The sequence below is a fragment of the Rhododendron vialii genome, chromosome 11a (genome assembly GCF_030253575.1).
Source record: "Rhododendron vialii isolate Sample 1 chromosome 11a, ASM3025357v1".
Lineage (NCBI taxonomy): Eukaryota > Viridiplantae > Streptophyta > Magnoliopsida > Ericales > Ericaceae > Rhododendron > Rhododendron vialii.
This window is the reverse complement of record NC_080567.1, coordinates 18,375,016-18,392,805: the sequence shown is the minus strand read 5'-3', so window position 1 is coordinate 18,392,805 and position 17,790 is coordinate 18,375,016. Positions and strand designations below refer to the sequence as shown.

Sequence of the window (17,790 nt, the reverse complement as noted above, 5' to 3'; positions counted from 1 at the left end):
AAACAAAGGCTAAAGAAGAGGATGCTGGGAGAGAGAAACAAGAAATAGAAAATGTGGAAGAAGGGGGGGGGGGGGGGTGTTGAAATTGTCCACGATGAGGGTGGGCCAGAGCACATAATGGTGCTAGATGCAGAAGTGGACAGTACGACTGTTGAAGCATACACGAGTATACTAGAATGCGACACACCGAAAGGGAAGAGGGGAAAAACCAAAGTAAAAGTGAAATCATCGTCACTAACTAGAGGAGTGAAAAAAACTTTCACCAGAGTGGAGAAACGGTTAGACGATTATGTCTACGGTGATTTGAAAAAGGGGGCAAAGAATAAATCGAAACAAAAGTGGAATCCTAGTGAAGCACCGTTGATTCACTTGCTACCGAATACCGATGCGAATCTAATGCACCAAATCGTTGACTGTGCTGACGCAGATCTCACGTAAGTAAATATACTACAATCATATAACCTCATATAACTTATTGCATGTTTGGATCTGTTGTGAGATGGTACATTTGTACTGTTGTGCGACTTGGTAGGGCAATTACAGGTTACACTAGTGAAGATTTTTTGGTACCTTGTGATTTTATTAAATTGAACGGGGAAAACTTCCTTTTAGCTTCTGACTTTTGATGGGTTGTTTTAAGGTTCCTAATTTCATCCGACACAATGGCCATGGTGCAGGTTTAACTAAAGAGGGTAGTGTAGAACAAAGATTGCAGGGATCTTTGTTTGATTAGTTCTGAAGCCCTGTAATCTCTTTGTTCAATAAGTTCTAAGGCCATGTAATCTCGCTGAGCGGTTAATGAAAATCAGTTTCACCTAAAATTAGTTTCTTGTTAGTTAAGACGAGGCGATCGATATTGGGTTACTTGTTGGTTACTGAAGCTTCCGCTACTAGTTGTCGATATTTGGTTCCTTGTCAGTTAGTGAAGCATCTTGCTGCTAGTTATCGCTAGGGTTGCAATCGAGTCGAGTCGAGCAAGTTTTCGAGAGCTCGAGCTCGGCTCACAATATATATACTCAGCTTAAGCTCGAATCGAGCTACCAAAATTTGGCTCGAGCTCGGCTCGCCGCTATTAGCCTTAGCTCAAGCTCGGCTCGAGTTGGCTCGGGTCCCACGCGGGCGGACCACAGATGGCAATGGAAGTTGTGCTGTAATTATATAGTGTTCTCTCCATGGAAGTTTTGCAAATCCTTCGATGTGGGACTGCCAGAAGAATCCTTTACCTTCTACTTGGTGGCTTTTCCTTTGTCCCACATCGACAAACTATGCCTTCACCACCTGTTCCTTTTACTTTAAATATTACCCTTCAGTACCAATCCCCTGCTGGACAAGACGGCTCCAATGATCTGCCACATGGCAGATGCATGTGGTAAACTTGTCCCCTTCTTCAGAAAAAAAGAAGATATTACCGTAGTAGTAGTAATATAAGTAATTAATTTCAAAATCATTTAAAATAATGCATATATACTACATATATCTATATTGTATATATTTAAGTCTTGGCTCGCGAGCTCAATCGAGCCAAGCTTTTGACAGCTCGAGCTCGGCTCATTTGTTTAACGAGCTCAAAATTTTGGCTCGAGCTCATTTCGTTTATCAACTGAGTCGAGTTTGAACGAGTTCTAATCGAGTCGAGCCTCGAGCTGCTCGCGAGCGGCTCTGATCGTTTGCAACCCTAGTTATCGCAGATCTGGTGCTATAATTGTAGTCCATGTCTTGGCTACAGTTATTGTTTATATTTTTTGCATCCGGCGTGTTCTAAGGCTCTACAATGATATTATCCATTCTCTGTCATATGCTGCGTATGGAGTTACTCAACTGCTGCCAATACTTAATTCAATTTTCTTTCATATTGCTTCCTTTCCTTGGCCTTTTACTATGCCTTATCCTTTGAGGCTAGATTGCATTGCATTACATTAACTGCTAACTGCTATTTGTTCATATATGTGAAAACAAAAGCATAAATATTTCCCACATTTTCTTATTTCTGACCATTAATGCAATGATATAATGTCATACATATGTGATAACAGTTGCACTGTCTGGACCAATGATGTGACGAGAGAAGTTGTACCCCTGGAAGACATATTGAAACTCTTGCAAGGTGGGGACGTCTCAAATTGGGTATGGCAATCCTATCTTATTATCATGTAGCAAATACATATAAACAATTTGTGTACATATTAGTCGATTCTATTCTTACTTAAATACGAAAAATAATGCAGATGATCGACGGTCTCGCTCGTATGTTAATGATCCAACTAGATAATGATAATTTCAACCACGGTAACGTTGCATATTTCCCATGCACCATATGGGTAAGAAACATTTATTTTACTCTCGTAAATGCCTGCATATTTAAGGTTATATATGACCATCTGTCTACTGTACTTACAAGATTTTCCAATGCAACAAATTATATTGCACACCCCGAAAAGCGACATAAGAGCAGTTCTACTCGACAAGAAGCTTCATCGTGTGTTTGAAAACGTCTGGCAACATGGGACTAAATACTATCGTTACTTGGTATTCCCTATGAATGGCAGCGGAGACAAATCACTAAAAATTACACCGTACCATTGGACCATTCTTTTCTTTGATGTTAGGAAAAAGAATTGGATGCACTACAATTCGTTGAGGAAGAGAGACAGAAGAGATCCACTCCTGAAAGACGCCACCTTTGTGGTACGCTTAATAATTTCATATATGCAAATACTCATAAATCCATGCACGAACAACATCAACACCACTAATATTGTGCTTTGTAAATGTAGAAAAAATATGTGGAGAATTACATGAAGGACAGGCATGCTGAGCTGAAGAACCAAAGTACCGGTACAAAAATACTCTTTCAAGAACATAATTTTGATGCTCCAATCTACTCACCTCAACATGCTCCACAACAAGAAAATACATCGTAAGCTTCGAAACTCCATACAACTTCTACATACAGCAGTTTGCAAAAAACTCCAAATCAACTTATCATGTTTATTTGCCACATAACTATGCAGGGTTGATTGTGGGATTATCATGTGCATTCTCATGGAAGTATTGGCGCACCTTGAGCCATCCCAAAAACACTGACAAAGACTGAAATTGACAAGTATAGAGTTGGTTTAGTCTCTCGATTTCAGAACGATAAAGGTAAAAGCTGGACAATAAAGAAATGGGAAGCAAGAAGGATGGGGAAGGGGTCGCAATGAGCATTCGTGTGATGGAGTGTACATATGATAGAGAGTGACGTGGTGTTCTCGGTACAAATGATTTTTAATTTTAATTTTTGGTAAGGATAGCAGAAAGATTTTATTGGTCTTATATGGTACAAACCACTTTGATGGTTCATTCCGAAGAATCTTTGAATTGGCCACTGACTTGTAAATAATACCCTATCTTATATAGTATAATATGGTGATAAATATAGTTAAATGGTGTTTTCGAGACATTATTTTTTGGTTTAAGATTTTCTTTGGTTAAGGGGTCCGTATATTTTAATCGAATTTGGCTTTGCCTATGAACTATTAGTGATGGTCTGTTTTAGATGGTACATTTTGTCAATGATGAAATTTTATGGGTGCTTAAGTTATTAATATGTTAATGTATTTGGGAATGTTGGCAGGTTATTACATTTGGGAATTAAAATGTATAGTTCATCACAATATATCTGATGTACCTACATGGTCATATATTGACTTCTGGACTCAAATACACGATAGAATCTTATATTACATTGTTATATGATTTCTTTTGGTTGTACTGTGTTGCTTCTACCGTATAAAACATTATAACGTTATGTATTCTTAATTGGACAAATGGTTATTGTTAATGAATTCCAATATATAATGTTAAACCTAAACAATCAAAATCATTTTAGGTCTGCATCCTTAATTTTTCAAAAAAATAAAATTACCGACAAACGTGATTATATATCAAAAACTGTACAACGTAACAAACATATATGGTTATATATTTGAGTATGTCATATGTAACTTAAGAAAGGATAACATATAATGTTATATAAGTACAATAACGTTATATACAGTGTACTTGAGAAGGAGAATATTGAAAGTTATATAACGTTATATAACTATAATATGTCACACCGTACACAACTGATGTCTATAAAATAACAACGTATCTAAAAAGGAGAATATAGAACGTTATATAAGGTTTATAACGTTAATATGTCAAACTGTACACACCTGATGTCCACAAAACAGCAGAACTCTTTATTTATCCATAATCCAAAAGAAATAATTCCAATATTTTAAGCATGAATATGGAAAAACAAAACAACCCCCCAACTTTATTCTATTCTTCGTCCTAATATCTCTTTTATTCTCATATTTGACCTCCTTGCCTCATATATCGCTTGGCTCTTTGCATGTTCTTCGGTTGTGCTTTATAGCCTTATGGCACTTCCCACATTTATTTGGCCTGGTGTACGACTTTTCACCCCTTGAAAGAATGCGTTTAATCTTGGGCCTACCTGCTGGCCGCCTATTCCGTGGAGGGTATATAACCCGGTCACCTTCTTTTATAAAATCGGGAATGTCACTCTCTACAACTGGATATATGGGTTCTTCATATGCACGCCGATACCCATCAACAAGGTATAATTGATCAATGTGGTCCACCAAATTCCCTCCACAAGCTTTTATAATAACCATTACAGCATGCCTACATATGAAACCGGTAGATTGCCATTGACCACAAGAGCACGTCCTTTCCTCAACAGATACTACCTTCGGGGGAAGACAGCGCACCTCGTATAAATCAACCTTTGACATAATGATCCTCCACGACCTTCCTTTCTTGATAAAGCGAGCTAACTTCTTATCCATCTTTCGGACAAATCACTGAATTCCATTTCATCGACTTTACTCTCCTAGCTGCTATTTGCTTCATAATTTTGCGACAAAGCTCATCGACTAAATAAAATACAGGCATTTCCTGAGCTTTAAGAATCCAATTATTAAATGACTCCACAGCACTAGAACTCATCTCACCATACCGTTGACCTTCAAAATATGCATTACTCCAATGCTCTTTGGGGACACTCGCAATAAAGGTCCTAGCTTTATCTTCACCAAATTGGTAAAATTCTTCCTCAGCAGCATTGTAAACCGACACCGATGAAGCATATGTACATTTGTTGAACAATTCAACGAGCCTGTTCCGAAAACCTTTCCTAAACCAACCAGGAAAGTGATCCTTCAAATTAAACTGTAGGTGATAAAGACAGTATGCATGACGACAACCGGAGAACATAACAAGAATGTTGTTGACAAGACCTACATTACGATTAGTAATAAAGGTAATAGGACGAGTGGACAATATATTCCTCAAAAGGCCAAGAAATCAAGTCCAATTAGCATCATTTTCAGCGTCACAAATTGCATAAGCTATAGGGAATAAATATGCACATGAATGATAACATATTACGTTATATGCGAACTTCTACCATGTGTAACTTCACATAATAGAACATACAGTGTTATATATTCAAAACTGTACAAATGAAATTTATTATATAAGGTCAAAACATAAACAACCAACACAAACATACATTGATTTGCATCTTTCCCTGTTGCAGTAAGGAGTGTTCCTTTGAATCTACCTTTCAGATGGGTGGCATTAAGACACAGAAAAGGCCGACAATAGTTGAACCTCTTGATACAAGCGTCAAACGATACAAACAGCCGTGAAAACTCCTTGGTTACAGGATCAGATTCAAGCCTCAATATGCTCCTCGGATTCGTAGCCCTTGCAGCTTCAACGAACCACCGAAGCCTATCGAATGAACCTTCATAATCTCCATATAATCCCCCCTTGCCTTCTCAATGCCTAACCAAGCACTATGATAGCACAAATCAAGACCATACTTGTCCGTGAACCAATCAAGCATGTCGATTGGAGAAGTATTGGGTTTTTTCTCGACAATCCCAGCTATCTCATTCGCAACCAGACGGGATGACACGCGCTTATGCTTATTGGTTCGATACATTGAACCACAATTATGCTCATTATGACACTTTTTAATATGAAATACTCCATTGGTTCTATTTGAAATAGCATGCACATGCCATTCACACCCTGTAATAACACAAACAGCCGTCACCCTAAGTGAGTCATTTTTCACGAAACGGTACATAAAGCCATTCTCAATCGCATATTTAGCCAGCACAGCCCTGAACTCCTTCACACCTAAGGGAAATTCTTGTCCAACACCCTCTATCGAATCAGCCCAAGCTTCCGTCAAATACCTAATCTCTGCATGTTTAGAATACTTTTTCGCGGGGTCCATTCTATCCACATATTCTAACTCATCATCAACAATTTCATCAACATCACCCACTTCATCAATAGTACTACCAACAATTATCCTGCTACTATGTTTATTCTCATCAACCTTCGCATTTATGCAATCACAATTAGTAAATAAGAAAAACATGTTCTCAAAATCAGATTCATTCTGAAGAGCACAATAACCATCCTCATAAGCATATGAAACAGAAAACCCACCAACAGACAGATTCGCCCACCTATTACGAATGCTGCTTAAGACATCCTTCAATCTACCACCACCCGATAACTTCACTGGAAGAATCTGCAACCCATACTTATAAAGAAACATGATTGTTGACCATGACAACTGCACAAATAACAACACACAACACACAACAAAAGTAAAAAATATCAAATAACCAAAAAATAGTGTTATATATAAAAAAACTGGACAACGTTACAAACATATATGGTCATATATTTGCTTATGTCATGTGTAACTTTAAAAAAGAGAATATATAATGTTATATCATGATATATGAGTACAATAACGTTATATTTAATGTAACTCTGAACAGAGAATATATAATGTTATATAACGTCATATAAGTATAATAACGTTATATACAATGTTAGATACGAATCTGATCCAGTTTTAACATGCAACTCTCATATGTACAATAACAAATCCAAAAACATAAAAAAAATCAAACAAATTCAAGATCAGCAGATCACTAGATATATATATATATATATATATATATATATATATATATATATATATATATATATATATATATATATATATATATACCCAAAAGGAAGCGAGGCAAAACTAGGACCTGGAATCCTTGGAGGAGGAACAGACGATCACCAACAACATGATAATATTTGGGATCAACCGATGAGGAATATGAGATGTTTGAGAGAACAATCGATCTCTTTCTCGCTGTCGCTCTATTCCACCATAAATAGCGTTATTTCAAACGTATAAGGGATGATGGGGGATAATGGGCTAAACGGATAACGGGATTCTGGGAAGGGTAAATCTGTAAGGGACTATTTCCCCTTTTAAAAGGAGTGGACTTGATTCCTTACCAAATACTTTTTAGTGGACTTAGTGGGTTAGAAATTTGATAAATGGACTTAGTGGGTTACAAACATGATATAGTGGACCCTAGGCCAATTTTTTAATTTATAATTGTGTGAAGCTGTTTGCTGATTCAGAGAAATCAAATTGGGGAAAGATTATTATATGATCTAAGATTCTAAACAAGCACATTGACTCATCGGTTCCACTTCAAATTTCTCTTTCAATGTATGCGTAATTCTGATGCGGCCATGGTTTAATTTTTTGAATCTATATTGGTTTTTTTGGGCAAAGCATCATCGGATTTTTCTTGGTCGGAGGAGGCACATATTTTGTTGAAATAGGTCTAGGCATAATTTAGTTATTTGTTTAATGGGCTATTTCGTGGCTCACGGTATGAGGGTGCCTCAATATGAACTTAAAACTACTGTGTAAGTTATCAATCTAGGATATTTCCTTTGGTCAAGCCACTCAAATTTCAAAACCAAAGAATAGTTTATCGTCGGAAGTTTCGCCTTATATTTTCTTGATTCTCTGGTAAAATTTTTCAAAAGTTTATAATTATGTGGTTCAGAACTTTTGGTCTCCGCAGAAGAATCAAATTGGTTGAAGATATTTAGGTCTGAACAAGCACATAGACTTTTGGTTCTACTTCAAATTTCTTCTTATAATTACTTCTGATCCAGCCTTGAATTATTTTGTTAAGCTTTGTTTGTTTACTAGCAAGCCTCATCGATCCGGTTTTTCTTTGTCGGAAGAGGTACAATTTTGTTCGAATAGGCCTGTGCATGATTCAGTTTTCTTTGCAATGGCTTATTATTACTTTTCTTTCCCTGTTATAACTTGAACTAAGTACTATTGATTGTGTTTGGATTACTCCATATATGTTGTTTCTTTCTTTGCCTTTTTCTCTCTCCTGTACTCTTCTATCCTATGTCGCATCTTCATTTGTGTTGGTTAATATAATAAAAAATGCAATAATAGAGAAAGAATTAAGCTAGAGACTCAAAAATTTCCCCTCTTAGTTGTTGGGTTAGAAGAGTGGGAATGTTTATAGATATAACCAGGGAAAAAAACATTTTTGGTTGGTTAACTTGACTGCATAGTAGTAATTTTATTTTTCAATCCTTCTCTTTTCTTTGTTTAGTGTGTATCATCTGTCTTATGTGATTTACTTTTCTATTTTTTTCTCATTCTCTGTAATTCATTTTTTGGGTCATAATCTCCATCCATTGATGAATAATTCCTAGAATGAAGCTAGACATTGAGATATGCAGGGTAATGGAATGATATATATATATTTGGGTCTGGCATGAAGAATAATTGTTTTAGTTGTGCACTTTTAGTTTGTTTTCATTTTAAGTGTATCAATGGTACCAAATTGACGTAATTCCAGCAGTTATTTTATGCAGACCTTTTTAAGGACTATGATTATATTCACGATTATATTAAGGACACTATTCAAACGCAACGTGCTTAGAATTGAAGGCTTGCTAGTTTGGACCCCACAGATTCGAGATTCAAGAATTGAGGTTTCTTTACTCTTTTTGGAGGAAAAAATGCTTTGAGTAACCTATTTTTTGTGTGTGCGAATATTGTATACATCAGCGGAGGTTAGTAGGAGAAGTTAGTGAGTTAGTCTACGAGGGGTTCAGATGCTGTAATGCCCCGAATTTTGGGAACGTTAAAAGGATATTTTTATTGAAACTTTAAAATAGAGTCTGGCTCATTATTACATCATAAAATCTTACAAGAGTACTTTTAACCAACAAAGGAGGGAACTAGGGTTCCTAACTACTGCTCCGCCTGCTCTTCCATCCTAACAAGCTCATCGGCTCCGAAGGCCTCCAAAGTATACAGCTCACCCTGTTCATCTATGAGGTCTGACACATTATACCGGCGTCACCACCAATATAATATGTCAAGGTCACCAAAAGGTAATACCGTGAGCTACAAAGGCTTAATAGAATAACCCATACCCTCTAATCCAAACATTAAACCATAAAATCAATGATTTCCAGATAGTTCAAACATATTTGACAAACAATGACACATCCACATTCATTATCCAAACTAACGTAGGTGTCCATGAGTTCTGAGTTTCTCCTACGCGACTTCTCGTAGACCGTGTCATCATTTTTCCACATTTCATTAACCTTATCATTATTTCCAAAATCCGTTTAACACACCCGACCTCGGTTCCGCCGTTCTGGGTTTCCGCGTATCCTCACAATGGTTCCGCCGCACCAGGTTCCCATTGGCACACAATTTGCATTGGCTCCTCTCCGCGGATAACCAATCCATACCTCACCATGGTTCCGCCGCTCCGGGTTCCCATGGGAACGCACATAACCTCACAATGGTTCCGCTATTCCGAATTCCCATTGGAACACACACAAAACTCACACCACAAAATGGGCTACCACGTCCGGCCACATTTCGGTTTCCAAAACATTTCACCATTTTCAAACACGCCTTTTCATTAACCACACCCTAGGTGTCATGTTTCTAACTTTCTCGATATCCGTGTCACGTTTTCATGCATCGATTCCGCGGTAGGACTTTTCACAAGAGTAACATAAATCCTTCATTGTAATCTTAAAACTAAACTAGCAAGATCATTCAACTCCATATTATTAATCATGCTCGTAACCATTCAAGATCAAAATACGAATACTTCTAACAAATGATAAAATCTTATATTTCGAAAACCGTTCTTTCTTACTTTAAGGAAGTTCTAAACAACATATGTTTATTCGGAGTTGAAAGTCGATTACTCCATCATGCATTTCAACATTATAAACGATAGATAACCTTATCTACTTGAAAAATAAACGATTGATAACCTTATCTTTTTAATGAACATACAATAGATAACCTTATCTATTTAAGAGAAACTAAACGATAAATAACCTTATCTACTTAAAGAAATGGTTAAGGAATTTCATACTTTCCAACATATGGTTTGATGCTTATACGTAGAGTTATTGTGCTAGGGAATCCTACCTTTCTTCTTGGTGGTAGTGGTGACTACGGAGAGAATGAGTACGTCGGGCGGATTAACTTCTTATGGTATGCTTCCGGAAGTTTCGAAAGAGAAAGGTTTCTCTCGAAACTTGATCTTGACTAAACTACTTGAATTTTTTGAATCGAAAAGAGGTTTTAGGATGAGTTTCTTGAAGAGCTTGGGAAGAACTTCAAGAACACTAAGAATAAGCAAGAACAAAGCAAGAATACAAGACTTTCTTAGAGAGAGAAGTTGCTAGGTGAAGGTGTGAGTTGAATGGCATGGGAGTGGTGCTATTTATAGCCACAAATTTGGCTCTCTTTCCTCCCCCATGGCTGGCCTCCCTCTCCTCTCTTTATCCCATGGATTTTGCTCCATGGACTTGTCATTTCAAGCATGGCAAGTCTTCCAAGCAATGTCACATCCATCTTAGGCCATGACTTAGGTAATTATGAAGGGTTTTAAGGCTTGTCAAGTCTATGGAAAGTCTTTCTTGAAAGAAAGAACAAGATAATAGGCTAGGATTATACTTAAAGTGGTTTAGTCATGGGTTGTCAGGTAGTACCTAGGTTGAGCGTGAAAAGGGTTAAAGAAGTAGCTTGTGTAAGTGTACAAACCTCAAAGCACACACATGCACCTCTCTCTCTCTCTCTCTCTCTCTCTCTCTCTCTCTCTCTCTCTCTCTCTCTCTCTCTCTTATACCATGCATATATATATATATATATATATATCTAGGAAAATCTAGGAAAGTAAGTCTAGGATAATTAGACTTAGGGCTATACCTTAGGCTTACATGCATGGCGTGCATAAAGATTGCCACCTTTGGAAGTAAAATGATGGCCATGACTTGTCTTGTCCAAGTCATACATTCATTGGCAAGTCAAAAGCCCATTAACCACGGGATAATAATTCTCCTAGCAAATATTATCCAATGGTTAAAGAGGTAATGAGGATAGATGTGACTAGATATGGTTAGGTCCAAGTAGGCTTATAAGGCTAAGGTAGGTCATGATTAAAGGTTAAGCTTCCAAAGGTAATCTTATGGACCAATGGTTAATAGTTTCCTAGAAAGTAAGTCTATGGTTAAATAGTCATGATTAAAGTAGGTTATGAGTGCTACTTTTGGTAGTATCATGATTACTATCTTTGTCCAATGGTTCTTAAATATTAGGAAAAGGTAACTAAATCAATTGGTACTTAGGTTCGCCTAACTAATGGTTGGAAACAAAACCTATTACCCAAAGGATAAGAATTACTCTAACAACTATCGTTCAATGGATAAAGAGAAAAGATACCCTTGGAAGATGTAATGATGAGGAATGAAGTCAAGAATTGACTAGTCAAGAAAGTGCAATGATTTCCTAGTCTAGGGTTGCATGCATGGCAAGACTAAGGTTGCTTCTTTTAGAAGCAAAATGATGGCTCGACTTGTCTTGTCAAGTCAATACATTCATTGGCAATTTCTAATGTCTATTGTTCAAGGGATAAAAATTTTCCTAACAATTATTGACCAATGGGTAAAGATATAAAGAGATAGGTATGGGCTGGAATGACTAGTCATGGGGTATAATGGTTATCTCTAAGAGCATCTACAATGTAATAATCAAAACCAAAAGGTTGCTAAAGTTAGCAATGTTTGCTCAAAAAAGTGCTCACATTGTAATAACCAAACTTAGCAATCTCTTAGCAACTCATCAAATTTTGACATTTGAATAACCAAACTTAACAACTTTTACCAATAACCAAACCCAATAACCAAATTCATAACTAAAAAATTAAAAAAACACCTCACATTAGAATCGTCTCATCGAGACGAATAATTTGGTGTGGTCGGGTGCGTGATTGGAACTCGTTTACAATTGGACATAGGTGTATTGCCTATTGTGGGAGTTTTTTTTTATAGGAATACAAAAATAACCAATGTGGAGATCAAGTTTGTTAGGTTTGATTATGAACTAAATGGATAATCAAATGCTGACGTGGTACATTTTGGTTATCGATTTTATTCCCATTGCGGATGCTCTAATGGCCTAATGGTTCAATTAAGGTTATAAGAGGTACACAAGGCTCAAAGACGGTCAAAAAGGTTCATCTAGGGTTAGGAGATTGTAACTAGGTGAATTGGTAGTTCGGTTTCTCCAACTAATCGGTTGAAAACTAATTCTACTTGCCATGTAGAATTTCCAGTCAAGAAATATAATTTTAAATGGCTAAAATATAATTATGACGGGTTATTAGAAATTAAAAAGAAATTTTAAAAGCAATCCAAGTAATTTAAAAATAAAATTCAAATATTTAATGAAAATTTTATTTATAAAAAATCAGGGTCGTTACAGAGGCTATCTATAGCTTTGAACTCACAAACCGTCCACAGCAAGACTCGAACCCTGGCCTCTCACATGGGAGAGCCAGGAGTTACCAACTGGGCTGCAAGCCCATTGGTAAAATTGGGATGCCTGTAAAATTGGAAGGTTAGTGTTTTACTAATTGGGTTCGGTGGTTCTTGAGAGTATATTTTTGGTAGGAGAGAAGCTTTCACGTTTATGGTGCTCACAACAAAGTTCTTGTTGGCAGATGAATTAGGTGCCTGTAATATATGCCATGGAAGGAAGAAAGGCTTTCTATTGCAATGGAATTTGAAGTTGCTTTCTTTTGAAGTTTCTTGTTGACAGACGTATAATTTTCGAATTAAAAATGAAGTGCGTTTTTTAGGAATTTTTCACATAAAATTAAAGATGAGATATCTGGTATGAAAAAACTCGAAAAATCAAGAATGAAAACAGCTTATTTTTTTACCCGAAATTATACATCTTTTCGTTGGGAACTATCAAAATGGGACGGAGGGAGTACATCGGATGAAACCACCAGTCACCACTTGCTCCTACTGATCCAATTGAAAAATCCTGTAGACATTAAATTAAAGTAGTTGACTATATTACGTTCATAAGTTTTTCTCAAAGTAGAAATCCTTCTAATGAGAAGATCTCTACGTGCAAAGCACGTGCTATTTACTAGTAATGATCTAAAAACACAAGATCTAGGTTCCAAATATCCCGTGATCGTTGCATTTCTACAGTAACTAAACACACACAATTAGTGAGTGTTGCAAATTTGCAACTGGGGTGGAGTTCATTTTATCTTGTCTTTTAAGTGGAAAGTGCTAAAATACACATCCCTTATTTGAGTGTGTATCATATTCACCCTCATTGCAACACACCAAAATGTTATGATTCTCAAAATGTTATGAATATATTGCTAAAAAGTTATGAATCATATTGATAAAAAGTTACAAATTTTTAGTATAAAAGTTAAGATACGAAATACTCCCTCCGTTCCAAAATGAGTGGTCTTTTTGGGATTCCATGCCATTTTAAAATGCTTATATCTTTCGATTTATGAAGTTTTATGTGATTTTGAAAACTTTGTTTAATAAAACTAATTAAAATCTATCAAACAAGATCCTTAATGCATATTTTTTAACACTCATATTGAAAGATATAAGCAATTGAAAATGACACGTTTTTCCGAAAAGGTCACTCATTTTGAAACGTAGGGAGTAAAATGTTATGAATGACCGGTCCTGCAAGTAATTTTTTATGAAGTAACATTATATGAATCACACAATAAGTATATATAGTACACACCTTAAATAAGTGTGTATTGAAGACTTTCCCTATTTAAGTAAAATGAATTCGATAAGAACAAATTATGCATGACATGACTCCTCAAACTTATGTACCAAAAAGAAGAGGTAATTTCCTTACTTCTAACCACTCTTTAATTTATACTTTTGTCCTCTTGCATGTGAATTTGTAATGTTGGCGTTTCATGTACTTGTCAAATAAAATGCATGTATTTAAGGTTAATTTTGTAAATTTACATACAAAAAAGGAGAAAATAAGTGTGATTATTAAAAAGTAAAATGTGAAAAATGAAAATCACTATCCAAATAATGACTCCTCTGAGTTTCGTACATCCTACGTACAAAGGGATGGATGGAGGAAAGAAAAAGCTGGATCTACCCATGTCATATTATCATGGAAAATTCTAAAATCAGCCCAATAGGCTGACGATAGTAATTGTGTGAATGTGTATTAAAAGATGTAAAAAGTGCACAAAAATACGTGTTTTTCTTGTCTTTTAGTGTGTTTATCGTCAGCTCAGTGGGCTGATAATAGCAAGACTGTATTATCATTGGAAGGACGAAACCAAACCTTGACACATGGTTTCTTTCTTCTTCTTTTTTGAGTTTATATTGTGAAAATAATTTTTTCACTTTTTTTTTTTTTTTGTTAACGACACTCTCTTGAAATACACTTGCAGGAGAATACACTTGCAGGGGAGTGTCGTTAAAAAAAAGAAAAAAGAAGCGTCAATAATGCTGTCTATAAATGTTTTCTAGCTCTCTACTGGCTATAAATTAAAAGAAAAAATTGGAAGAGATAGCCTGAAAGGTCTATATACTAGTCTTAAAAGCCACAGATGGCCCCTCCCATGTGCCAGTGTTTCCAATCTCTCTCTCTCTCCCTCATGTGCCAGTCTTTCCAATCTCTCTCTCTCTCTCTCTCTCTCAATTAAATTTTTTTGTAGAAAAAAAAAACCCCTAGGAATTTAGGGATAAAAGATCGGAGGCTCTTGAAGACAACATACAGTTGTACAGAGTATTTTGAAAGATAAATTTGGATCAACTGAATTCGGCATCTTTTTCACTTAAATCACACCTTAATTGGTTCCTCTACACAGTCGACTTGTAATGTCGCCCGAACTCCTAAGCGCCTCAAAATGCCCAGATCAAACATATACAGCTCGAACATAAACAAAGGGCCTATAACTACCCATATCTAAAAATAACAGTCCGAAAACAGCCACAACCCTATTCATTTGCGCATCTTCAAACACCGCCGCCCAACCACCCACGACCACCAGGTCCACCACTACAGACAGAAATTAGCATTATGAGGTTAACGGAAATTGATGTGCAACAGTGAAGCAACACGTGAAATTTTTCTTGACTCATTTGGTTGCATTCTTGTAACTTTTTTTTTTTTTTTTTTTGTGTGTATTTTGTTCATCTTTTTCAAATTTTTATTAGATTTGGGTCATATTTATTATATTTAATATTCATCTCGACGATTGGAGTCTAAAAAATAAAAAATTATGAGCAAAAGTAAAAAAAATTCACTAAAGATGAAAAAAAATATCAAACTGTTTTTTTTGTTCTAAAGTGTCGTCTTATATGAATTTTTTTCAATATTGGTCCTCGTTTTTATATTTTTCTGATTCTTCTCGTCAACAGAATGATTAATCCCAAAATTACTACGAAAAACTCAACACAAAGTAAAAAAATACCAAAAATGATTTTGGCATTCTACTTTTTGATAAATACACTAAAAAACTTGTCTTTTAGTGTTTCAAAATACACATAGCACATTTTTCAAAGCACACTATGGTTCTGTTTGTTTGCCCTTAAAATATTCTTGCCAAAAATGTTTTACATGATTTTCGATGTTTGGTTGTTGAAAAGCCTTGAAAATGAATTTTTTGGGAAAATATTTTACCTCTTTGGCCGTAAAATGATTTACCGTCCAAAGGCCCGTAAGTTGTTTTCCAACGCATACCCATCCCGGTTGCCCACTCCACGATCACCTCGGTCGTATTAGTTGGAAGAATTTTGTCTCAATCCAACGGTGCCACTTCCACGTGAACACATGAGTGTTCTCTCTCTCTCTCATAGTAAAAGCAAGACTTTGTCTCTAACAAATTCAAGGCTGGGCAAAATTTCTATCATCTCTCTCTCTTAGAATTGCTCCTGTATCCAAGGTTTTGAACCAAAATAGGCCAAGTAATTCAATGAGTTATTGATTTGGAAACGCTAAATTGGACTTCAACCAAACACAGGAAAATAATTTTAGAAAAAATATTTTCATGTAAAACTTTTACCTGAAATATATTTTCCAATGTAAAATATTTTACATTCAACCAAATGGAGCCTAAAAGACAAAATTTTTGGAGTTCATTTATCAAAAAGTGAAATGCCAAAATCATTTCCCTCTCATATCCCGATCCCAATGTATACAAACCTCTGTTTGATTCTTTTTAAACTCGAACAGATCCTATTTTAGATCGCGTGCTGTACCGCAAACCAGAATACCCCACCACAACCAGAATACCCTACCACAATCATTTTGTACAAATTTTTGCTTTCCAAGACCCCGAAAGATTTTGCTCTTCTCGGATTAAATTCGAGCTGTCCTCGTCGAAATGGACGGTCGAATGGACTGCATTACACAATTTTTGCTTTCCAAGACCCCGAAAGATTTTGCTCTTCTCGGATTAAATTCGAGCTGTCCTCGTCGAAATGGACGGTCGAATCGACTGCATTACACGATTTCCAAATTCGGGGTGGGACACTTACCTCCGCCCCCTTGACTCCTTGCTACTTGGAAACCTATTAGGTTGAACGATAATGATAAGCTGTGTGATGTACTTTTTTTTTTGGACAAAAGATCGCTTTCAAGTCCCAATTAAAAAGAACCAATTTGGCCAACCTAGTGGAATTTTGAAGTGAAGGTTAGCTTTTTAGAGTTTTGAGAGACCATTCATTCATATATAAGCATAATGAATGGCTGGCTTAGGTTGCGTGCCAAATTATTCTTATTCTTACTTCGACCCCCACATTTTTCTGCCATGTGGGTGTCACTTCTGTTTTCTTAGTTGTGATCCTCCTCGCTATGCACGCATCCTGAATAAAACAAATATCACAACTTTAGGAGTTCAACATGTGATTCGGGAAGCAAATAGGAGTGTCTATGCGGTTGTTAAATTTCCTTGTAGTAATAATACTAGTTTGTTTAATTTGTTGTTTTTGCTTCATATCCAAACTGTCTCGAACAGTATTTGTTAGATGATTCTAGGGGGTTATATTCCCCAGGACTATGTTTTAGTGTTTTGGGAAAGACTACAATACACATCCCTTATTTGGGTGTGTATCATATGCACCCCCAAAAATGTTATGAATTATAGAGAAAATGTTATGAATCGTATTTGCTAAAAAGTTACGAATTGTACAAAGGTTACGAGATACATTAAAATGTTATGAATTATAATGAAAATGTTATGAATCGTATTACTGAAAAATTATGAATTCTAGAACAAAAGTTACGAAACACTCTAAAATGTTATGAATGAACCACAAAATAGGTGCATATGGTACACCCTTTTAAGGGGTGTGTATTGTAGACTTTCCCTTTAGTTTTTATAATATTCTAGTTAATAAAAATTAAAAAAAACTGTGGAAACCTTGTTTGGAAAGCAGGAATTTAACTAGAAATCATCATTGGATTTCGTTTGAGAGAAAATACAACCTAGGTAGGAACCCAAAGTCCATTTTAGTAGTCATTTTTAAAGG

The 17,790-nt window shown here is 36.0% G+C and overlaps 2 protein-coding genes across 2 annotated transcripts; one reads left to right on the top strand and one right to left on the bottom strand.

Moving 5' to 3' along the window:
- Nucleotides 1-99: 99 nt before the first annotated feature.
- On the top strand, nt 100-3,084 carry LOC131306953 (uncharacterized). The gene is made up of 6 exons (XM_058333385.1): nt 100-434; nt 2,034-2,124; nt 2,226-2,286; nt 2,399-2,685; nt 2,775-2,917; nt 3,012-3,084. The coding sequence occupies exons 1-6, from the start codon at nt 118-120 to the stop codon at nt 3,082-3,084; spliced, it is 972 nt and encodes a 323-aa protein (XP_058189368.1). The 5' UTR covers nt 100-117.
- Nucleotides 3,085-4,358: 1,274 nt separating this feature from the next.
- Nucleotides 4,359-6,634, bottom strand: LOC131306952 (uncharacterized). The gene is made up of 4 exons (XM_058333383.1): nt 5,883-6,634; nt 5,567-5,790; nt 4,942-5,291; nt 4,359-4,841 (listed from the first exon to the last, which is right to left on the bottom strand). The coding sequence occupies exons 1-4, from the start codon at nt 6,632-6,634 to the stop codon at nt 4,359-4,361; spliced, it is 1,809 nt and encodes a 602-aa protein (XP_058189366.1).
- Nucleotides 6,635-17,790: the final 11,156 nt, after the last annotated feature.